We start from the raw sequence: 17,624 nt of genomic DNA on the forward strand, positions 1-17,624 counted from the left end.
AGTGTAAATGCAAGTTTACTCCCTGTTGGGGTTAAATACAGGAGTTAAGCAATTTAATCTTGAGCCCAATCCTGAGGTCAGTGAAGCCAGGGGCAAAATTCCCACCGACTTCAACAGCAGCAGGATTGGTTTGTGCATCACAGTTTTTGATCTAACCTTGAACACAACTAAGGTGAATTTTCAGTTCATCTGGAAAAAGTTCCTTGAGGAAAATATCCCCTGAGGGACACTTGCAGCAGATGAACTAAAGCAACATGGATTCTTTTTATCACAGCATTGTACAGATATCCAGAGCTCTGAGCTATAAATGCAGAGGTGAATCGCCTTTAGTAGACGTTCTTCTAGATAATTATTGATGTGTCAGTCATAAGAGAAAAATACCAATGCCAGTCAAAGAAGGAGAGTATCAATGTATAGCAAATCCCTTACTGCTGCTTGCCGATGGGTATTGGACAGAATCCCGTGGATCTTCACTTTGTCTTTTTCCATTTGGTCTATGTTCACCCACAAATCCCGGCTGATAGAATCAAATGGGCCGTATGTCCTGGAAGTATAATAATTATGATCTGTATCCTCCTGTGGGGGGGAAAACACACAAACAAAACCAAGTACAGATTAAAATGGAAAATGTCTCCCAGACATTTCTAAATTTTGTCTTTGAAATACTAAGTTTTATTGTTTCTTAAAGCAACAAATAAGACCAAACTGTTTCTATGGCAAGTAAACTAATAAGGAAAAGATACAAACTTTAAATCTAGTATAGTGTATTATATATATATATATATATATATATAAAATGAATAAAATAGGAGGCAAGTATTTGCCTTGCATGTTATAATCTTATCTTACAAATGAAATTTTAGTCATCCCCAAAAACTCAGATATATAGCTGCTGTAAAGGCCTTACTGAAATCTGTGGGAAAATGAATGCTGACTTCCAAGTGAGTGATGGCCAGTAAATCCCCTGTGACAACTTCTCCGCTTTAATAACAGCAACAAGCAGTACTACTTTCAGCTAATGGCTTTACAATGATGGAATTTGTAATGGTGTTTTCCTTTTATTGACCTGCTTTTTATTAGAATGCACATTATTGATAATAAAAATTGTTCTTTGGTATGTGTCAGACTACTCTACTATTTCATCTTAAATTAGCATGAGATTATTTTTTTATTGTATGTGTTCCACTCAATAAAGAGATCTAACTACTTAATGGATTCTGCTGTACCAAAGCCAGAATGTCCATCTCTCTAGTGAATGTTTATTAGAGGTATCAACTAGAGCTGTATGAATAACTGATTTTTTGGTTTGCTGGAAGTTTTGAAAAACTTCTTCCAGTTGACCAGAATCAAAGTTTGTGTGTGAGTGTCTGTGTGTTTTACAAATCTGAAAAGTTGGAAACAATTTTTGGGGGTCAAATTAAATATTTTGTTCGACTAGAAAATGAAACTTTTCATTTTAGGTATTTTAATAAAAGTGAAGGAAATAAGAAGCTACATTCAACAAAAAAAACCCAACGCAAGCCAAATTTAAAAAACCCAAAGAGGAGGAGGCGTCCCTCATAAACTTTAGCCTAGTGGTTAGGGCACTCAGCTGCGCTGTAGGAGATTCATGTCTGAATCCCTGCTCTGTAGCAAGAACCCATGTCTTCCCCAGCCCAGGTGAATGCCCTAATCAGCAGGCAATGGAATCATTCTCACTCTCTTTTTCTGGCCAGTGACTATTCAACTGTTTTATTCAAAGTAGAACAGCTTCAAGAAGAGATTGAGAGGTAACTTCCCAGAATACCTTATAACTGCTTCTTTGTGAATGGGGGCAAACTTCCTTCGTGAATCTAGACTGAAAATGTGAAATGTTTCCTTTTGATGAAAGGAATCATTTCCATTTTTTTTCCGTTTAGTCCAAAACAATTTGCCAAAATCGACACCAATTCAGAAATATGTTTCAGTTGACCTGAATCTGCATTTTAGGGCAAAAAAAGTCTCATCTGAAAAAATTCACCCAGTTCTAGGCTCAACCCCTATAAAATCCTAACTGTTCAGGGTAATAAATTACCATACATATGTTTTGAACTAAAATTCCTAGTTCCGCGGTTTCTAAACTGACAGTACTTAATGCTCATGCTTAAACATTCCCAGAAGCAGGGCCGCCCAGAGGGGGGGGGGGGGGGGGGGCAGGGGGGATAATTTGCCCCAGGACCCGCAGGGGCCCCCACGAGAGTTTTTCGGGGTCCCTGGAGCGGGGTCCTTCACTTGCTCCGGGGGCCCTGGAAAACACTCGTGGGGCCTGGGCCCCCAGAACTTCTTCCGCTCCGGGTCTTCAGCAGCAATTCAGCAGCAGGGGCCCCCCACCGCCGAAGACCTCAGGTCCCCTGAATCCTCTGGGCGGCCCTGCCCAGAAGCAAAGTCAAAGGTAAAATACGTGAGGACTGGATTTGCTATAATGGATCATACCATTAAGTGCACCAAGTTCTACTTAAAACAGTGACAATTTTGTGATATTTCAGAAGAAGTTCAGTGCCTTTGTCCACTTCTGCAATGCTGTATATGGTGCACATGATGGGCAAGGCACTCAAAAGTGATAAGTTATTTTGAATGGCCAAGTTGAGCATCCACTACTCTGAAGCTCAAGCCCCTTTCAAAGCATCTCAAGCTGAGCATCTAAAATCTGAGGCACTCAAATTCACTAGTCAATTTTGAAAATCTTGGCCAGTGAGCATAATGAAACAACTAGCTCCACAGTACTCAGGTGAGTAAAGTCATTAATGTTTCTAAGCAGCTTTGAGATCTTTGGATGGAAGCCTCAACAGAAGGGTTAAGTATTGTTAGTATAACATGCAGAAAAATGTAACACTCTACTCTGTGGCAATCAGCTTATGCCCAATGGCACAAAATTGTTACCTTTCTTCGGCACACAAAAGATGTTGAAATTTGACATGATTATTTTTGTGTGTGCGCACACACACACGTACACACACACACACACACACACACTTTGTAGTATAATAGTGTTCAAAAGCCCCAGTCAGGATCAAGATCCCATTGTGCTGAGTGCCGTAGCATGGATTAAAATATAGTCCCCGGCCTGAAGAGTTTTCCATCTACTTTAAGATAACATACAACAAGTGGGTGTAACAATCAATTGGAAGGGAAAGGTAGGATGGAGGTAATAGGGATAGGAACAATGGGATAGAAGCAATGATAAAAATAGATCCATAATAATAATTAGCTCTTATATAGTACTTTACAGAGGAGGTCAGTATTATTCCCCTCCCACACCCCCACATTTTTGCAGGTGGGGGAAACAGAGGTACAGAGAGGGGAACTCTCTTGCCCAAATCATACAGCAGGTCTGTTACAAAGCCAGGAATAGAAGCTAGCTCTCCTGCATGCCACGCCAATGCTCCAGCCACTACACCACTAGCCATGCAACGACAACTAGTAGACTTCAAGCTAATTGGATTTAAAAATAAATTATCCAGAGATAATTCTGGTGCTGTTGGCCAAATGGAGCTTAGGTTTAGAAGGGCCTTACAGGCAAGGATAAGAAGCTTGCATTCAGTGGAGTGGAGAAGCAAGGGGTTCAAAAAGTGGGAGAATGACATGACAATGGGCCAGGAAGACAATCTTAGCAGTCATGTTTTAATTGAACCTCATGCAAAGGAGGTGGGTGTCAGGAAAGCTATAGAGGAGGAGACTGGAATATTCAAGACAGGAGATAAGGGCCTGGATGAGAGTTTTGGCAGCATGTACAGCAAGAAAAGACTAGGGCTTAGAAACATCGTGGAAAACTAAACTGAAAGATTTGGAAATGGAAAGATTTGGATGTACAGGTCTAGAGAAATGTTCAAGGGAACACCCAAATTATGTGCCCAAGGGACTGGAGATGGTGGGACTATCAATGACTTTATGGAGCTGGCTTCTAGCATTTTCCCTTCTAGCTTCACGTTTTTTCCCCTTTACAAAGGAACTTGAGTTGCGATCCAAAGATTTTACAATCTGCACTTCTACTTGTGGATCTGCAACATCCATTGCAGCTGGATATCCATGCTTACAGCTGAAACTAAAGAACTTTACAATTGCTGATAATTGCATGGCATCTGCAGAAGAATGGAAACCAGTGGACTTGGGGATCTAAGTGGATTAGATAGTCCTGCTAATATTATGACAGCTGCTACCTTGTAGGATGCCTAAAAGGAGGTGGATGAGAGGGATGGAAAACAAAGGTGCTTGAGTGACAGCCAGAGACTGAACTTATCTAATGTTCCTGTTTCTTTTTTTTCTCTTTAATTGTTTTCCTTTGTCACAAATTGTTGTAACTGTCAGAAATAATTTAAATGAAGGAGGTTTACCCTCTACTTCTAGTTGTGACAGGATCACACACTTCTTGCCTCAATGGCAGCAAGAAATAGTGTGGCAGGATTACAGACTTCTGTTTCCAGTTTTCTTCACCAAGCAAAGTAATTGAGTCTTGCTATTGAAATATGCTAGACTTAGAGTAAATTAAAACCATTACCATTCATTTCAAACTTTCTCTAGACAAAGGACAGCCTAGAGTACGACTGATCAAAAGCAAGTGCTTTGGAAGATAGGATTAAAATTCAAAATGATCTGGACAAACTGGAGAAATGGTCTGAAGTAAATAGGATGAAATTCAATAAGGACAAATTCAAAATACTCCACTTAGGAAGGAACAAATCAGTTGCACCCATACAAACTGGGAAATGACTGCCTAGGAAGGAGTACTGTGGTAAGGGATCTGGGGGTCATAGTATATCACTAGCTAAATATGAGTCAACAGTGTAACGCTGTTTCAAAAAAAGCAAACATCATTCTGGGATGTATTAGCAGGAGTATCGTAAGCAAGACATGAGAAGTAATTCTTCCACTCTACTCTGCGCTGATTAGGCCTCAACTGGAGTATTGTGTCCAGTTCTGGGCACCACATTTCAGGAAAGATGTGGACAAATTGGAGAAAGTCCAGAGAAGAGCATAAAAATGATTAAAGGTCTAGAAAACATGACCTATGAGGGAAGATTGAAAAAATTGGGTTTGCTTAGTCTGGAGAAGAGAAGACTGAGAGGGGACAGTTTTCAAGTACATAAAAGGTTGTTTCAAGGAGGAGGGAGAAAAATTGTTCTTAACAACTGAGGATAGGATAAGAAGCAATGGTCTTAAATTGGCGCAAGGGTGGTTTAGATTGGACATTAGGAAAATCTTCCTAACTGTCAGAGTGGTTAAGCACTGGAATAAATTGCCGAGGGAGGTGGTGGAATCTCCATCAGTGGGGATTTTTAAGAGCAGGCTGGACAAACACCTGACAGGGATGGTCTAGATAATACGTAGTCCTGCCTTGAGTGCAGGGGACTGGACTAGATGACTCTCAAGGTCCCTTCCAGTTCTGTGATTTTCTATGAACATGGAGGCCATTCCAGCTGTCCAGAGCTCTAATTCTACATTTGGTCACATCTGGAATTGTCATTGAAAGGAATGGGAGCTTTACCTGAGAAAGGACTGCAAGATCATTTTGAAGGTTCCCTCACACTCTGGAGTGGGGTGTGGGGAATCACAATTGATGCTCTTTCACACACAACTACTCATCCAAAGTGCACAGATTTATCACAAATTGGTACTGCAGTAGATACATGATTTTTACATTTTCAAGGACTTAATTATAGCTTATATTCTACAGGATATAGCCAATTAGTTCATTTTATCATCTATTTGTCATTGTGTTATGTGGTGTTGTGGTCAATTCATATGCTATTTCATATATAATCAATGTATGTTAAATAGATTTAAATTGTAGGGCTATAGAAGTATAAGGATGACAAGTATTTAGGAGTGATGAGTGTGTATTAGGTATATAAGTAAAGCATTGCTGGAATGCAAAGCCTACAGGCTCAGACTTGTAAGATTTTAACTTAGCCAGACTAGGCCATAGGCTTAAGAATGCTTGACATGAGTGAGCGACCAAGGAATAACCCTGTGCAAGGAAGGTCACAAGATTACTGTAAAAAATGTGCCAATAGGTGATGTTATGGAACAGTAGATTGCAATAGACCACAATATATTGTCCAAGACCACAAGACACCTGATTGTAACATCTTTGAATGTTCTGTCCTGACTACAGGTTGCCAAGGACACATGTTGTGCATAGATGCTAATGACAATAAGAGGAACTAAGAACAACCTATGAAAAATGGGACACCCCGATAATCATGGGGGATGGAAGTACAGATAAGGAAAAGAGTTGAAACCTTCATGCATATGCATATGGTGTTAGGCGTGGTCATAACAACAAGATAAGAGAGGTTCCCTGGTTGGGTAAAAGTGGGAAGACCCCAAAGGATGACCCCATGAGAAACCCTAGCAGGAACAATCCCTCTGTTGATGATCATCTATTGAGAGATCCATCGGACTCTGCAATATCTTTGAGGATGTAAGTATGACTACAGTCTTAGTCGCTGCATGCTTTTTTGTAGGATTTATATATGCACAGGTAATTGTAACATTACTTATTGCTTTAATAAAACTTGTAGTACAGTTAAGACTTTGTACTTGTGACTGTTTCTATGGTCACTATCTTTGGACTTCCTGTGTTCCTAGAGCCTTCAAATTTGAGAAAAGCACCAGAGGTAATTTTCACTCTGTTAAGCTTGTAACTGTACCAACAGGAGCTGAACCCATGGTAGTTTAATACAAAATTACTAAATTCAATTTAAATAAATAAAAAGGCTAAAGGGAAATATACTGACCATAAGTTTTGCTTTATCTGGAAATGACAACTTATTAGCAGTCGTTACTGATGCACTTCACTCACAGCTGATGCAGATGGAGGTACTTTATGGTTATCTTCTGATGTGCCCTATATGCCAAAGTGCATTATCTTCAGTGATGGCATTTAATAAGCAATTCCTAATATCCTCAAAAGCTCCAGGTTTGTAATAAAATGTAATAAAAGTAAACATAAGTAAAACTATACTATCAGAAAGTACTTTTCTTTTCGAGTGGTTAGAGTCAAGAGTTATTACTGTTATGGTAGATGTTTCAAAAAAGGGACAGTAAATTTAAAGCTTCCAAGTCTAATTAATCATTCAGATGACAATTTTTCCACAGAAGCTAAAATTTAGGTTAATGGCATCATAGAGACCCAAGGAAGACATCAATTCCAGAGATAAACTGGGATAAGGGATTACAAAATAACTATTGCATTATTTATCTTAAGCAAAGATAAATATGCACAGCTTTAACTGCAAAGCTAATTTGCAGTTAAAGCTCCACAAGGATTTTATTTATTGCCAATTTCTAATAACTGATAAAAACTATTCCATTTACTGTCTCTAGCAACCAAATGACTACATACCCCCCCCCCATAAGGCTGTAATATTAAGGCCAAATAACTGCTTTATAAGAGTATTTTAAATGGTACCTTGATCCATGCTTAAAGGAGAATCTTAACATCTTTCAATCAAACATGAATTATAGCCTTCAGCTCAACAACCAAGTCAATGTGTATAGAAAACTGATGTATAAGTAGCTATTACGTTTTGTGTAGAAAAAAAAAAGTCTTATGCACTGCCGTAATTTGGATACATGAACTTCATGTATTTCGAAAGAAAAAATAAAATTGTTTCAACAGGGATGATGTAAGGAAACCAGCATCTGCCCTTTCAACAAAGGGTTTAAATTCATTCTAAACTTCTTTCTCACAGACAACATTCTGTGACTACACTGTTAAATGCTCTTTTATTGTAATTCCCATTTCTACTATTTGTAAATCTTACAGTGTGGCTGGACTTGAGCAGCTGAAAAAGAATCGTGTAGTTAGTCTAACATTAGTTCTGGTAGAACTCCACCGCCCCTTTTATTTTTTATTTTTGGTAAATTAGAGAATCCTGGTTCTATTCCAAGTTCCTAGATCACATAATTTGGTACACATACTTCCAGTAAAGAAATCAACATGAAGATTGCTGGCCTTAATATAGTGCCCAGCTAACAAGTAATGTTTTATTTGTATCAACAAGCATCTATGGCTTATCATTTTTATTCTCTGATTTACGGTTCTTTGTCAATAGTATATCTTTTTTGTAATACATTCTATTAATAGAGTCTAGATATATAGGAACATCAAAAAGCACTATACTAGAATTGATGCTAGTGTTGGGTTCAGACACTGTATTTTTTAAAATTTATTATTATTTATTTCCTTAGCTCTGAGACATGAGCATGTAAGTCTGCAAACCTTGTAAAAATCAGTGATGGCAATATAAAAGCAATGTAGCTGTTAAGGAATCAGAGCAAACCTTAAAAACATTTCAAATGCAGTAAAAGCTTGACAGAAAATAAACAACATGCAGAGAAAGATGCCAACTCTTGTTTCATCTAATTTCTTGTAGGAGCAAAAAATGGAAGATTTCTAGTGAGTTGATATTTGAACACTATTTTCTGAGGTACTTTTTGTTGTCCACCTCATCTAGAGCAGTAGCCTTGTCCATAAATATGCTGTAGGAAGTAGCTTCCCCAGCTATCCAGATTATTGCATACAGCTTTTACTGAAATGATTTCCCCAGACTTTTTCAGTTTGGTTGGTGGGATTATTGCATTAACCATTTTTCAACTGGTGCGATATATAAAGCGGATGCTGGACAGAAACTTCCATCACATTTCTTCCCTGCCTCAGGAACAACTTATTTGTCACCACTGTTAATTATGCATATCATTAACAATTCATCTTTATTGGAGTTGCACTCTTCCTACTGTGTGTAAACAAAAAACCAAAAACACATTAAAGTTAATTTCACACTGTTTTGACCAGTGATGACCTATATAATTCTAGTAGTCTTACTGGGTCTGATTTATTCAGAAGTGTTGCACACCTGTAATTCCCATTGCAGTGAATGAGTGTTCAGTGCCATTGCAGATCATACTTGTCCTGTATTTGTCAAATTAAATAACTGAACACACAGACCATATGGTGTATGTACAAATGCACCAGAATGCAATCTAAATACCACAAAATCATTTTCCTATTCCAGAAAAAAATTAGTCTCCTTTCACAGATTAAGATTTCCAATGTGTGACAGAGAATTAGGTGAGCTTATTGGGCAAAACAAACACTACACACCCAATTATTAAGCTTACTCAATTTTAATGTTTTTTTAAGAAAAAATTGAGGGCAATATATCACCACCTTAATCAAATATGAAGTATAAGTAAAATAGAGCAGGATAGGCTAAGCCAGGATAAGGGTGATGAGTGATCAGTTAGGTAATACATGCAAGAACAAGGATGGCTCGTGTGTGATGTATGAGTTATGTAGGTGTATAAGGGATAAAAAAGAGTGTTAATTACTCACCCCGAGGGAACGCAGAATCTACACAACCAAATGAGTAGGGACCTGATGATAACAGAAACAGCCTACGTGCACCCCAGGACTGGGTAACTGATCACTCATCACCCTTATCCATACTTGGTTACTGCTGTACATATTTTTATTAGAGTTATGTGTCTAGAAAAAGCCAGAGTCTGCCTTTGATCTAGTAGAATGTGTTCTATTTCCCTGGGGAACGGATAAACTCTTTGGTTCATAAGTTTCATTAACACAAATTCTAACCCAACTTGAAAGTGTTTGTATAGAAATAGCTTTACCCTTTACTTGTGTGTCTCTCTTCAATAAACGATCTTGGAGCCTGTCTAAATGGCTTAGTCCTGTCTAAATAAAAAGCTAAAGCTCTTCTAATATACAACATGTAATTTAGCTTTCCTTTCTAAGCATGAAGCCTGGGGAAAAAAGCACTAGTAAAGTTGTATACTGTCTTCTGTGAAAATTTGAGACCTCCTTCGGTAGAAATGTTGGGTGAATATGAAGAATGATTTTATCTTTTTGAAAGACAGTGAATAGTGGATCAGCCACTAATGCATATAATTTGCTTATACACCTTGCAGCAATTATCTAAATAGACAAATGAAACAAAGCACAACTTCCTAAAAGGTTCAAAGGGAGATCTCATCAATTCCTAAAGCACTAAGTTCAAATCGCAAGATGGAATATGGTGTCTTATTAAGACCTTTTAAAAAACATTTTGATACATCGTTAGTGAAAATTGGTTTACCACTTCCAGGAACATGCTATTCTGATATACCTGAAAGGATAACTTCACAGAAGATAATGAAAGAGCTGTTTTTTTAAGATACAATAAATATTCTCATATATAACTAATTGGTGCTGTCTATGGATCTATATCATACATGGAAATCCACAACATTTTCCACTTATGAATATAAGACTTTCATGTGGACTTTTTCCTGGAATGTAACAATACATTTTGCACTTTAAATGAATAACCTTTTTCTAACAACTCGAGTGTGCTATTCTCCATGCTGTTAGATGAAGAGACTGAAGATCCAGGTGTTAAACCATCCTGTACTGTTGCGACGACAAGTCCGGTACTTATGGTAGAGGCTCTACTAGTCCTCTCGATAAGCAAATTAAGTCTGGGGATCATTGCTGGCTGGTCCATGGTTTTGCATTTTTCCCCAACTGTGGTCCCCAAGATAAACATTTATAGAACTGCTCATAAAAGCTCTTCTCTAAGAAAAGGACAAAATGATCCCTCATATAAGTTATTCTCACATAGGGAGGAGGAGGGAACGCTTTATATCCAGACTTACAGGGCTTCTGCCTGGTTTTCCTCATGGGATGGGGCAGTTTTCCCCCCACCACTACAGAAATAAAAGATGTGAGCACACTGCCTTTATACAGCAAGAGGAACAGTATGTGTTTTCACTCTCCGGAACCCCTATTTAGGGCATGGCAAAAACACTAACAGTAGGGGAAGCAGGGGCAGGCTGCTCCCCTGCCAGGATCTTTCTGTAGGCCTAAGGAGACTCCAGTGGCCCCAACTCAGTGCCTGAATCTGCTGCACTCTATTTTACTCTGCCGCTGGAAGCAAAGTGGAGCACTTAGAGTCGAAGTCATAAATTTGAAAATAAATTAACACTAAAAATCAATGAAAACTCACAAGAGTTTCTTTACATTTCATGTGTAGGAGAAGTGTACAGAAATCTGTGAAAAATGTGGCTGAGAGGCAGTTGGTTACTGATTAGTGTCTCCAAAAGCAAAAGCAGTATTGTGTATCTAAACTTCTTTCATATATTTGCTCTAAAAACCATGTGTGCTCTGTTTAACGAGACAGGATTCATAAAAGGCCATAGCTTCACTCTATGGTTACACAAGCAAAAACCACTGCAGGCCCGATCTAATTCCCACTGGAATCAACAAAAAACTCTTCACCATCTTCAGTAAAGTTAGATCAGACCGCAAGTGCTGAATTTTTTACTACTAGCCATTTGAGCATAACTTAATGAGGCATCAGCAGAAACCCTTCAAAAACTGAACATTTTTAGTCCATTTTTTGGTAATTTTTTACAGAAACACACATGATCTTTCTACAGTATCACGTTCACCTAGTAGAAGTGGATAAACCCAATGGCCTCTGGTTTTTGAAGAACCTATCAGTTATAATTCCATGTTTATATATGTATCTAAACTACCACAGTGTCTGTTGTATAAAGCAAAGCAGTAGAGATCTAATAAGAATGGCTGTTCTCATGTGATTTCCACCATTACCACCCTCTCATGGAAGCGGAGGCTGTCTAGTCCTCATCACATCTGTTAGAAGACAAAGGGCATCACAAGATGAGGCCTAGATAGGTTTTATTGTGGATGTAACTGCATCAAGGGTTCTATTTTCAAACACTGATCTAATTGAATCCAAGAGGGATATGAATCTGATATTTTCAATCCACACTCCCTTGGTTTCATTTTTAGAAATGTTTGCATCCAAGCTATAAAGTCTTTGTTACCTAAGGACACTTTGGTAATTTATGTGAGGGGAGGTGGCAGTCCTACAGCACTCCTACCAGAGAAATTACAAATGGCAACCTTGTTGGCAATCTCATCAGAGAAGTGTCGGCCTGAATTACTTTCTCACTCTTAGAATTAGTTCCTCAAGCTCAGAATTGAGCTACACCATTCACTGGATAACGTAGAAGAATTCATACCATTGTCTGTACTGTCTCAACAGAAGGACAACCTTTTTTGGGGGGTGGGGGGTAGGGAGGAAGTAGGGAGTAAAATGGGGGGTGGGGGAAGAGTCACACAAACAAAGCATTTTAAGTGGGACATCCAGACAGAAAATTATTAGCTTTTGGTGGTTCTAACTTTGCTCATCCCTTCAGGACAGTCTTACCCTCTATGTATTATATATGTATACAAGACTTTCGTTTCCACAACTCTCAGTCTATTCACTTTAATTTTAAAGAACCATTTGCAACATGATGAATCAAAGAATGAAAAATCCAAGGCTCTTAAATTTCAAATATCAGTAAGCAAACTTCACAAATACAAAAATGATTGCCTGCCAGAATAAAAGGCACAATTAAACTGCACCTAACGAGATAGCTCCCTTTTTTTTTGGACACTGTATTTACAGAAATTGTACTGTATGACTTACATTGAAACAAAAGGATGAAGAAAATCTTAAGTAATCAAGGAAATGGAGCTGGACATTAATAGGTATTTCATCTTCTCACTGAACTACTGGGGTCTGAGTTTTAACAAATACATGATCATCAAAACATTGCTATGGGAACAGCAAACTCAGACCAATTGTATTTGTGAATGAACTAAAGATACTGCTTGTAGAAAAAATAAACACACATTACATCCAATTGGATGGCAGGTGATAAGAACAAAACATATCAAGCCAAACTAATTTCCTTCTTTGACAGGATTACTGGCCAAATGGGAGAAAGCAGTAGACATGATATATCTTGATTTTAGTAAGATTTTTTGAAACAGTCCCACATGACATTTTCATAAGCAAACTAAGAAAATGTGGTCAAGATGAAATTACTCTAAAGTGAGTGTACAACTGGTTGAAAGATTGTATTCAGAGTAATTAGCAATGGTTCCCTGTCAAAGTAGGAGGGCGGGTCTAGAGGAGTTCTGCAGGGGTGAGTCCCAGGTCAAGTACTATTTAATATTTTCATTAATGAGTTAAGAAACAGGGTGGACAATATGCTCATAAAATTTAAAGATGACACCAAACTTAGAAGTGTTGCAAATAACTTGTAGTACCTTCAGGAAGGAAAAATCAAATGCACAACTACAAAAGGGGAAATAACTGACCAGGTGGTTGTACTGCTGAAAAGCATTTGGGGACTATAGTGGGTCATAAATTGAATATGAGTCAACAATGTGATGCAGTTGCAAACAAGGCTAATATCACTCTGAGGTGTGTTACAAGGAGTGTCCTATGGAACACATGGGAGGTAACTGTCCCACTCTAATTGGCACTCATGAGGCCTCAACTGGAGTACTGTGTCTAATTTTGGACACCACCCTTTAGGAAAACTGTGGATAAATTAGAAAGAGTTCAAAAGAAAGCAACAAAAATGCTAAAAGGTTTAGAAAACCTAACCTATAAAGAAAGGTTACAAAAATTGAGCATGGTAACAGTCTTCAAATATGTAAAGGGCTATTATAAAGAGGATGGTGATCAGCTGTTCTCCATGTCCACTGAAGGTAGAACAAGATGTAATGGACTTAATCTTAAGTGAGGGAGATTTAAGTTAGATATTGGGAAAAACTTTCTAACTTTAAGGGCTGGTAATCTCTGAAATAGGCTTCCAAGAGAGGTTTTAGAATCCCCATCACTGGAGATTTTTAAGAACAAGTTGGACAAACACCAGTCAGGGATGGTCCAGGTTTACGTGGTCCTACCTCAGCACAGAGGGCTAGACTTGATGACATCTCAAGGTCCCTTCCAGTTCTACATTTCTATGATTCTACTAGTTTGCTCCCATACCTCCTTTCTTATAAAACGTATTAGACAGAGGTTCTTAAACTATGGTCCGTGGACCACCAGTGGTCCGCGAGCTCCATTCAGGTGGTCAGTGGGTAGTTCCCTGTAAGATGCGCATCTGGGTGTCCGGACACAAGAGAATGAAGGGCCACGCACCTAAATTAGTGGAGCCGTGCAGGCGTGGCTCCATTAATTAGGTGCCTGGACCCTGGACAAGATGCACATGTAAGATGATATGGTGGCCTTGGGGGGAATAGTGGGTAGGTGGGAAAGGGCAGTGGAGTGAGAAGAGTGGGGGATTTGGGATGTGTGGGGCTGCGGCAACCAGAGAAAGAGGTGACTTTCCCCAGCTTCAGGGCTGGGGCTGCTGAGGAGAGATGACCCTCCTTTCTAGCCTCAGCTCTGTGGCTGCTGCAGTGGGGGAGAGAGGGAAAGACCCCACTCCTTCCCAGACCCTGCTTGGGGGCTGCCACGGCGGGGGAGAGAGGGCACATCCATCGCATTAGAAAAGTAAGACTACTGATTTAAAATATGAGTTGTGTGCTTTTATTTGTAGAACAAAAAAATGTTAATTATTGTTTTTTTAATATAGCACTTTTATCCAAAGTGTTTTACAATAGTTAGCTAACAGTACAAACAACATTTGGAAAGATCATTAAGTGGTCTGCCAAGACTCTCAGCAATTTTCAAGTGGTCTGCGAAAAAAAAAGTTTGAGAACCACTGTATTAGAGAGAGAGAGAGAGAGAGAGAGAGAGAGAGTGTGTGTAGGAGGTGGAGGGGGGGGAGAAAGAGAGAGAGATGTAACTCTGCAAAATTTATCTTAAAGAGAAACAAAATTACAGAACATTGAATAATTAAGGAATGAATCTTCAATTCTGAATTAGATATAGACATTTACAGATGAGCAGTTTATACATCAGTTATGTTTTCCTCAACCTACATTTGCAAAACAAAATGGCAAAACTGGGAGGAAAGGCAGGCAAATTATATATAAGACAGGTCATATTTCAGAAAGAGTAAACATAGATAATGATAAAAATGGTTTTGGAAATTTAGAAATTGGAAATTACCACAAATACAATAAATGACATTTTAGAATAACAGCAATTAAAAATCTTTCCCTACCGCAAAAGAGTACTTTGGGTATACTCTTCATTTTCACTTCATAGAGAAAAAAGTACTACTATCAAAATGACACAGAAAGGCAGCGTGGTCCAGCATTGGATACCAGAACCAGGAATCACAAAACTTGGGTTCCTTTCCCAGCTTTATTACTGACTCATATGACCTTGAGCAAGTTACTCAAAATCTCAGCCCCAATTACCCCAATATATAAAATATGGGTAAAAATGTTTTGTAAAAAACACTTCCAGGTCTGTGGATGAAAAGCACTGAGTATTATTATCCAGACAAAAAAGAGCAACAAGATGAAGAAAAAAACAACAACAAAAAAGACAATGTGACTTCACAATCAACAGCATTGCAGCTGCTTACAGGTCCTTTCCATCACCGCCCCTGGACTTGCTGGAAGAAGATCACAAGCATGCTCAGTGGTACCGGGTCAGGGGAACGGCACGTGTGCTGCATTGCTGATTAGGCCTCTGATTTATGCACATTTTCAATATTTTTAAAATTAGACCCAGGAAGGAATCCATGCCATTGTGGCAAGTGTCAGGTACACGTCCAACCACCATTAGGAAAGGAGGTCGCGTGTGAGAGATTCTGTGTGCATATGCTGGGATGTTTTCATAGTGGACAACTGGATGGGAAGAAAATAGGATCGCTCTACTAAGAGCTGCAGTGCAGCTTCCTCATGAAATTGTGCTTTAGCAAGCAGGAAAGACTGCTGGCACAGAACTCCCTTTAGTTATAATCAAAGCATAATAGTAAATAATGTTATTTTGCATGTATATAGCATGTTATACACAAGGACCTCTGAATAGGACTTATTTAGAACAAGCATTTCAAAAATGCGAAAAGACTAATTACAGTGGATAAGCCCTTTGCAAACTACTGTATGAAAATCTTGTACAAGATATAGCTAACAACTGCTTATTTAGAAGAACTTGATTGTTACTAGTCAGTCATTCTCAGCACTGCTTCTTCTTCTAGGTTGTTTATATCAAGGATAAACCCTTTGCCTAGCCCTTCTCTTTTCAACAGCATTCATACTTTGTAAATCTCTAGCAAGAAAATTTCCAGTTTACAAAAATAACTTAACATGTACCACACCAGAACTGTAATCTGATGCTCCTAACAGGGGTGCTGGAACAATTTTTATAGTGGAGGTGCTGAGAGCCATTGAACCTCTGTAAGCCCTGTATATAATGAAAACCATTTCAAGCCAGGGGGTTCAGCAGCATCCCCTGTACCCCCAGTTCCAGCACCTATGGCTCCTGAAGATAGTCTTAGTTCCCAGTTTGCAGTGAAAATGTTCAGACTAAAATTATTTGCTGAAAATTGCAGTTTTTCACCCCAGAACTATTCAGGAATTTGGCAAAATAGTTTCAGGCAAAAAAATTCTTTTTGGGAACTTAGAAGTTTGGCAGCAGACTCCCTTAGAACCATTAGCCCAGTGGTTAGGGCACTCACCCAGGTCCAATTCTCCCCGCTGCCTGACGTGAAGCTGGGATTTGAACTTGGTTCTCCCACATCCACAAAGAGTGCCCTGACCACCAGGATATAAAGAGCTATTCTCACTCACTTTCTCTGTCCTAGTGACAATTCATTATCATTCATAGCGGCAATACAGAGTCATTCATAATGACAATGAATAAAAAATCCATTTTGGGTCAAACTAACAATGTTACATTCAATTTGAAATGGATTTTTTAAATCCATCAAAAATAATTACACTTTTTAGATTAAGTTTCACCCAAACCAATATTTCCCCTTGATTTTGGAACTGCCAACAAACCAATGTCGGTTATTTGCCCTGCTCTACTGCTATGTGGGATGCTCTGAACAAGCACTGTTATTAGCACTATTAGTATTGTAGTTCACTAAGTGAACAATTCATCAGTTTCTATAGGATTAATTTTCCAGATTGGATACCAAGATACACTAATGATTAAATCTTGACCCAAAAGTTACAGAACTATATCTGGATCTGGGAACTGAAATGAAGTTTGTTAGGTGTTCAGATTTGAGACCCGGTCTCATCTCTAATTTTAATATAAATAAATATTTTTAAAAATCAGTTTCCTATGCTACAAGGTAAATATTCAGAATATATGTTTAACTTTAACTGCAACTGCTTTATGTTTTACCTGTAATAGGCAAGAACCACTGGAGCTACTCTTGGCTGCCTTAAAAACATAGATGAGAGACTACAGAATCATTTGGTTTGAAAAGTAGTTCTAATGAGTCTTATACTCTGATCCTCTGTATCATGGAAGTATTGATTTAATTATCCACCCATAACAGGTCGATGTCTTCTCTAGCATTCAATACCACTAGCCCAATCATTCTACAGTCTCCCTTACCAGCTTTTCTATTGCTTAGCTGTAGATGGAGTTACAAAGCTTTTTCTAAATGTTAAACTAAGATTTCCTTGACGTTTCCCAAGTCACATTAGTGATTTTTCTGTCCTTGTTGATAAATGATAATAAATTGTCCAGACATCTTTATAATATCCCTTTGCATTTCTGAGGACGGTGACCCCCTACAACTCAAAATCATGCTTCCTTTCCAAATTGAACAGGCACAAGCTCTCAAACATGCCTCATGGTTCTTATTTTCCAAACCTATTACTA

General features: G+C 38.5%; 1 protein-coding gene across 1 annotated transcript in view; it reads right to left on the minus strand.

The window, feature by feature from the left end:
- The window catches only part of PLXDC2 (plexin domain containing 2), a 366,040-nt gene that overhangs the window by 171,831 nt on the left and 176,585 nt on the right, over positions 1-17,624 (minus strand). Inside the window, exon 3 of the mRNA XM_034760317.1 lies at positions 430-576. Within this exon, the coding sequence (XP_034616208.1) occupies positions 430-576 (147 nt within the window). The remainder of the gene's footprint in view (positions 1-429; positions 577-17,624) is intronic.

The sequence above is a fragment of the Trachemys scripta genome, chromosome 2, assembly GCF_013100865.1.
Source record: "Trachemys scripta elegans isolate TJP31775 chromosome 2, CAS_Tse_1.0, whole genome shotgun sequence".
Classification (NCBI taxonomy): Eukaryota; Metazoa; Chordata; order Testudines; family Emydidae; genus Trachemys; species Trachemys scripta.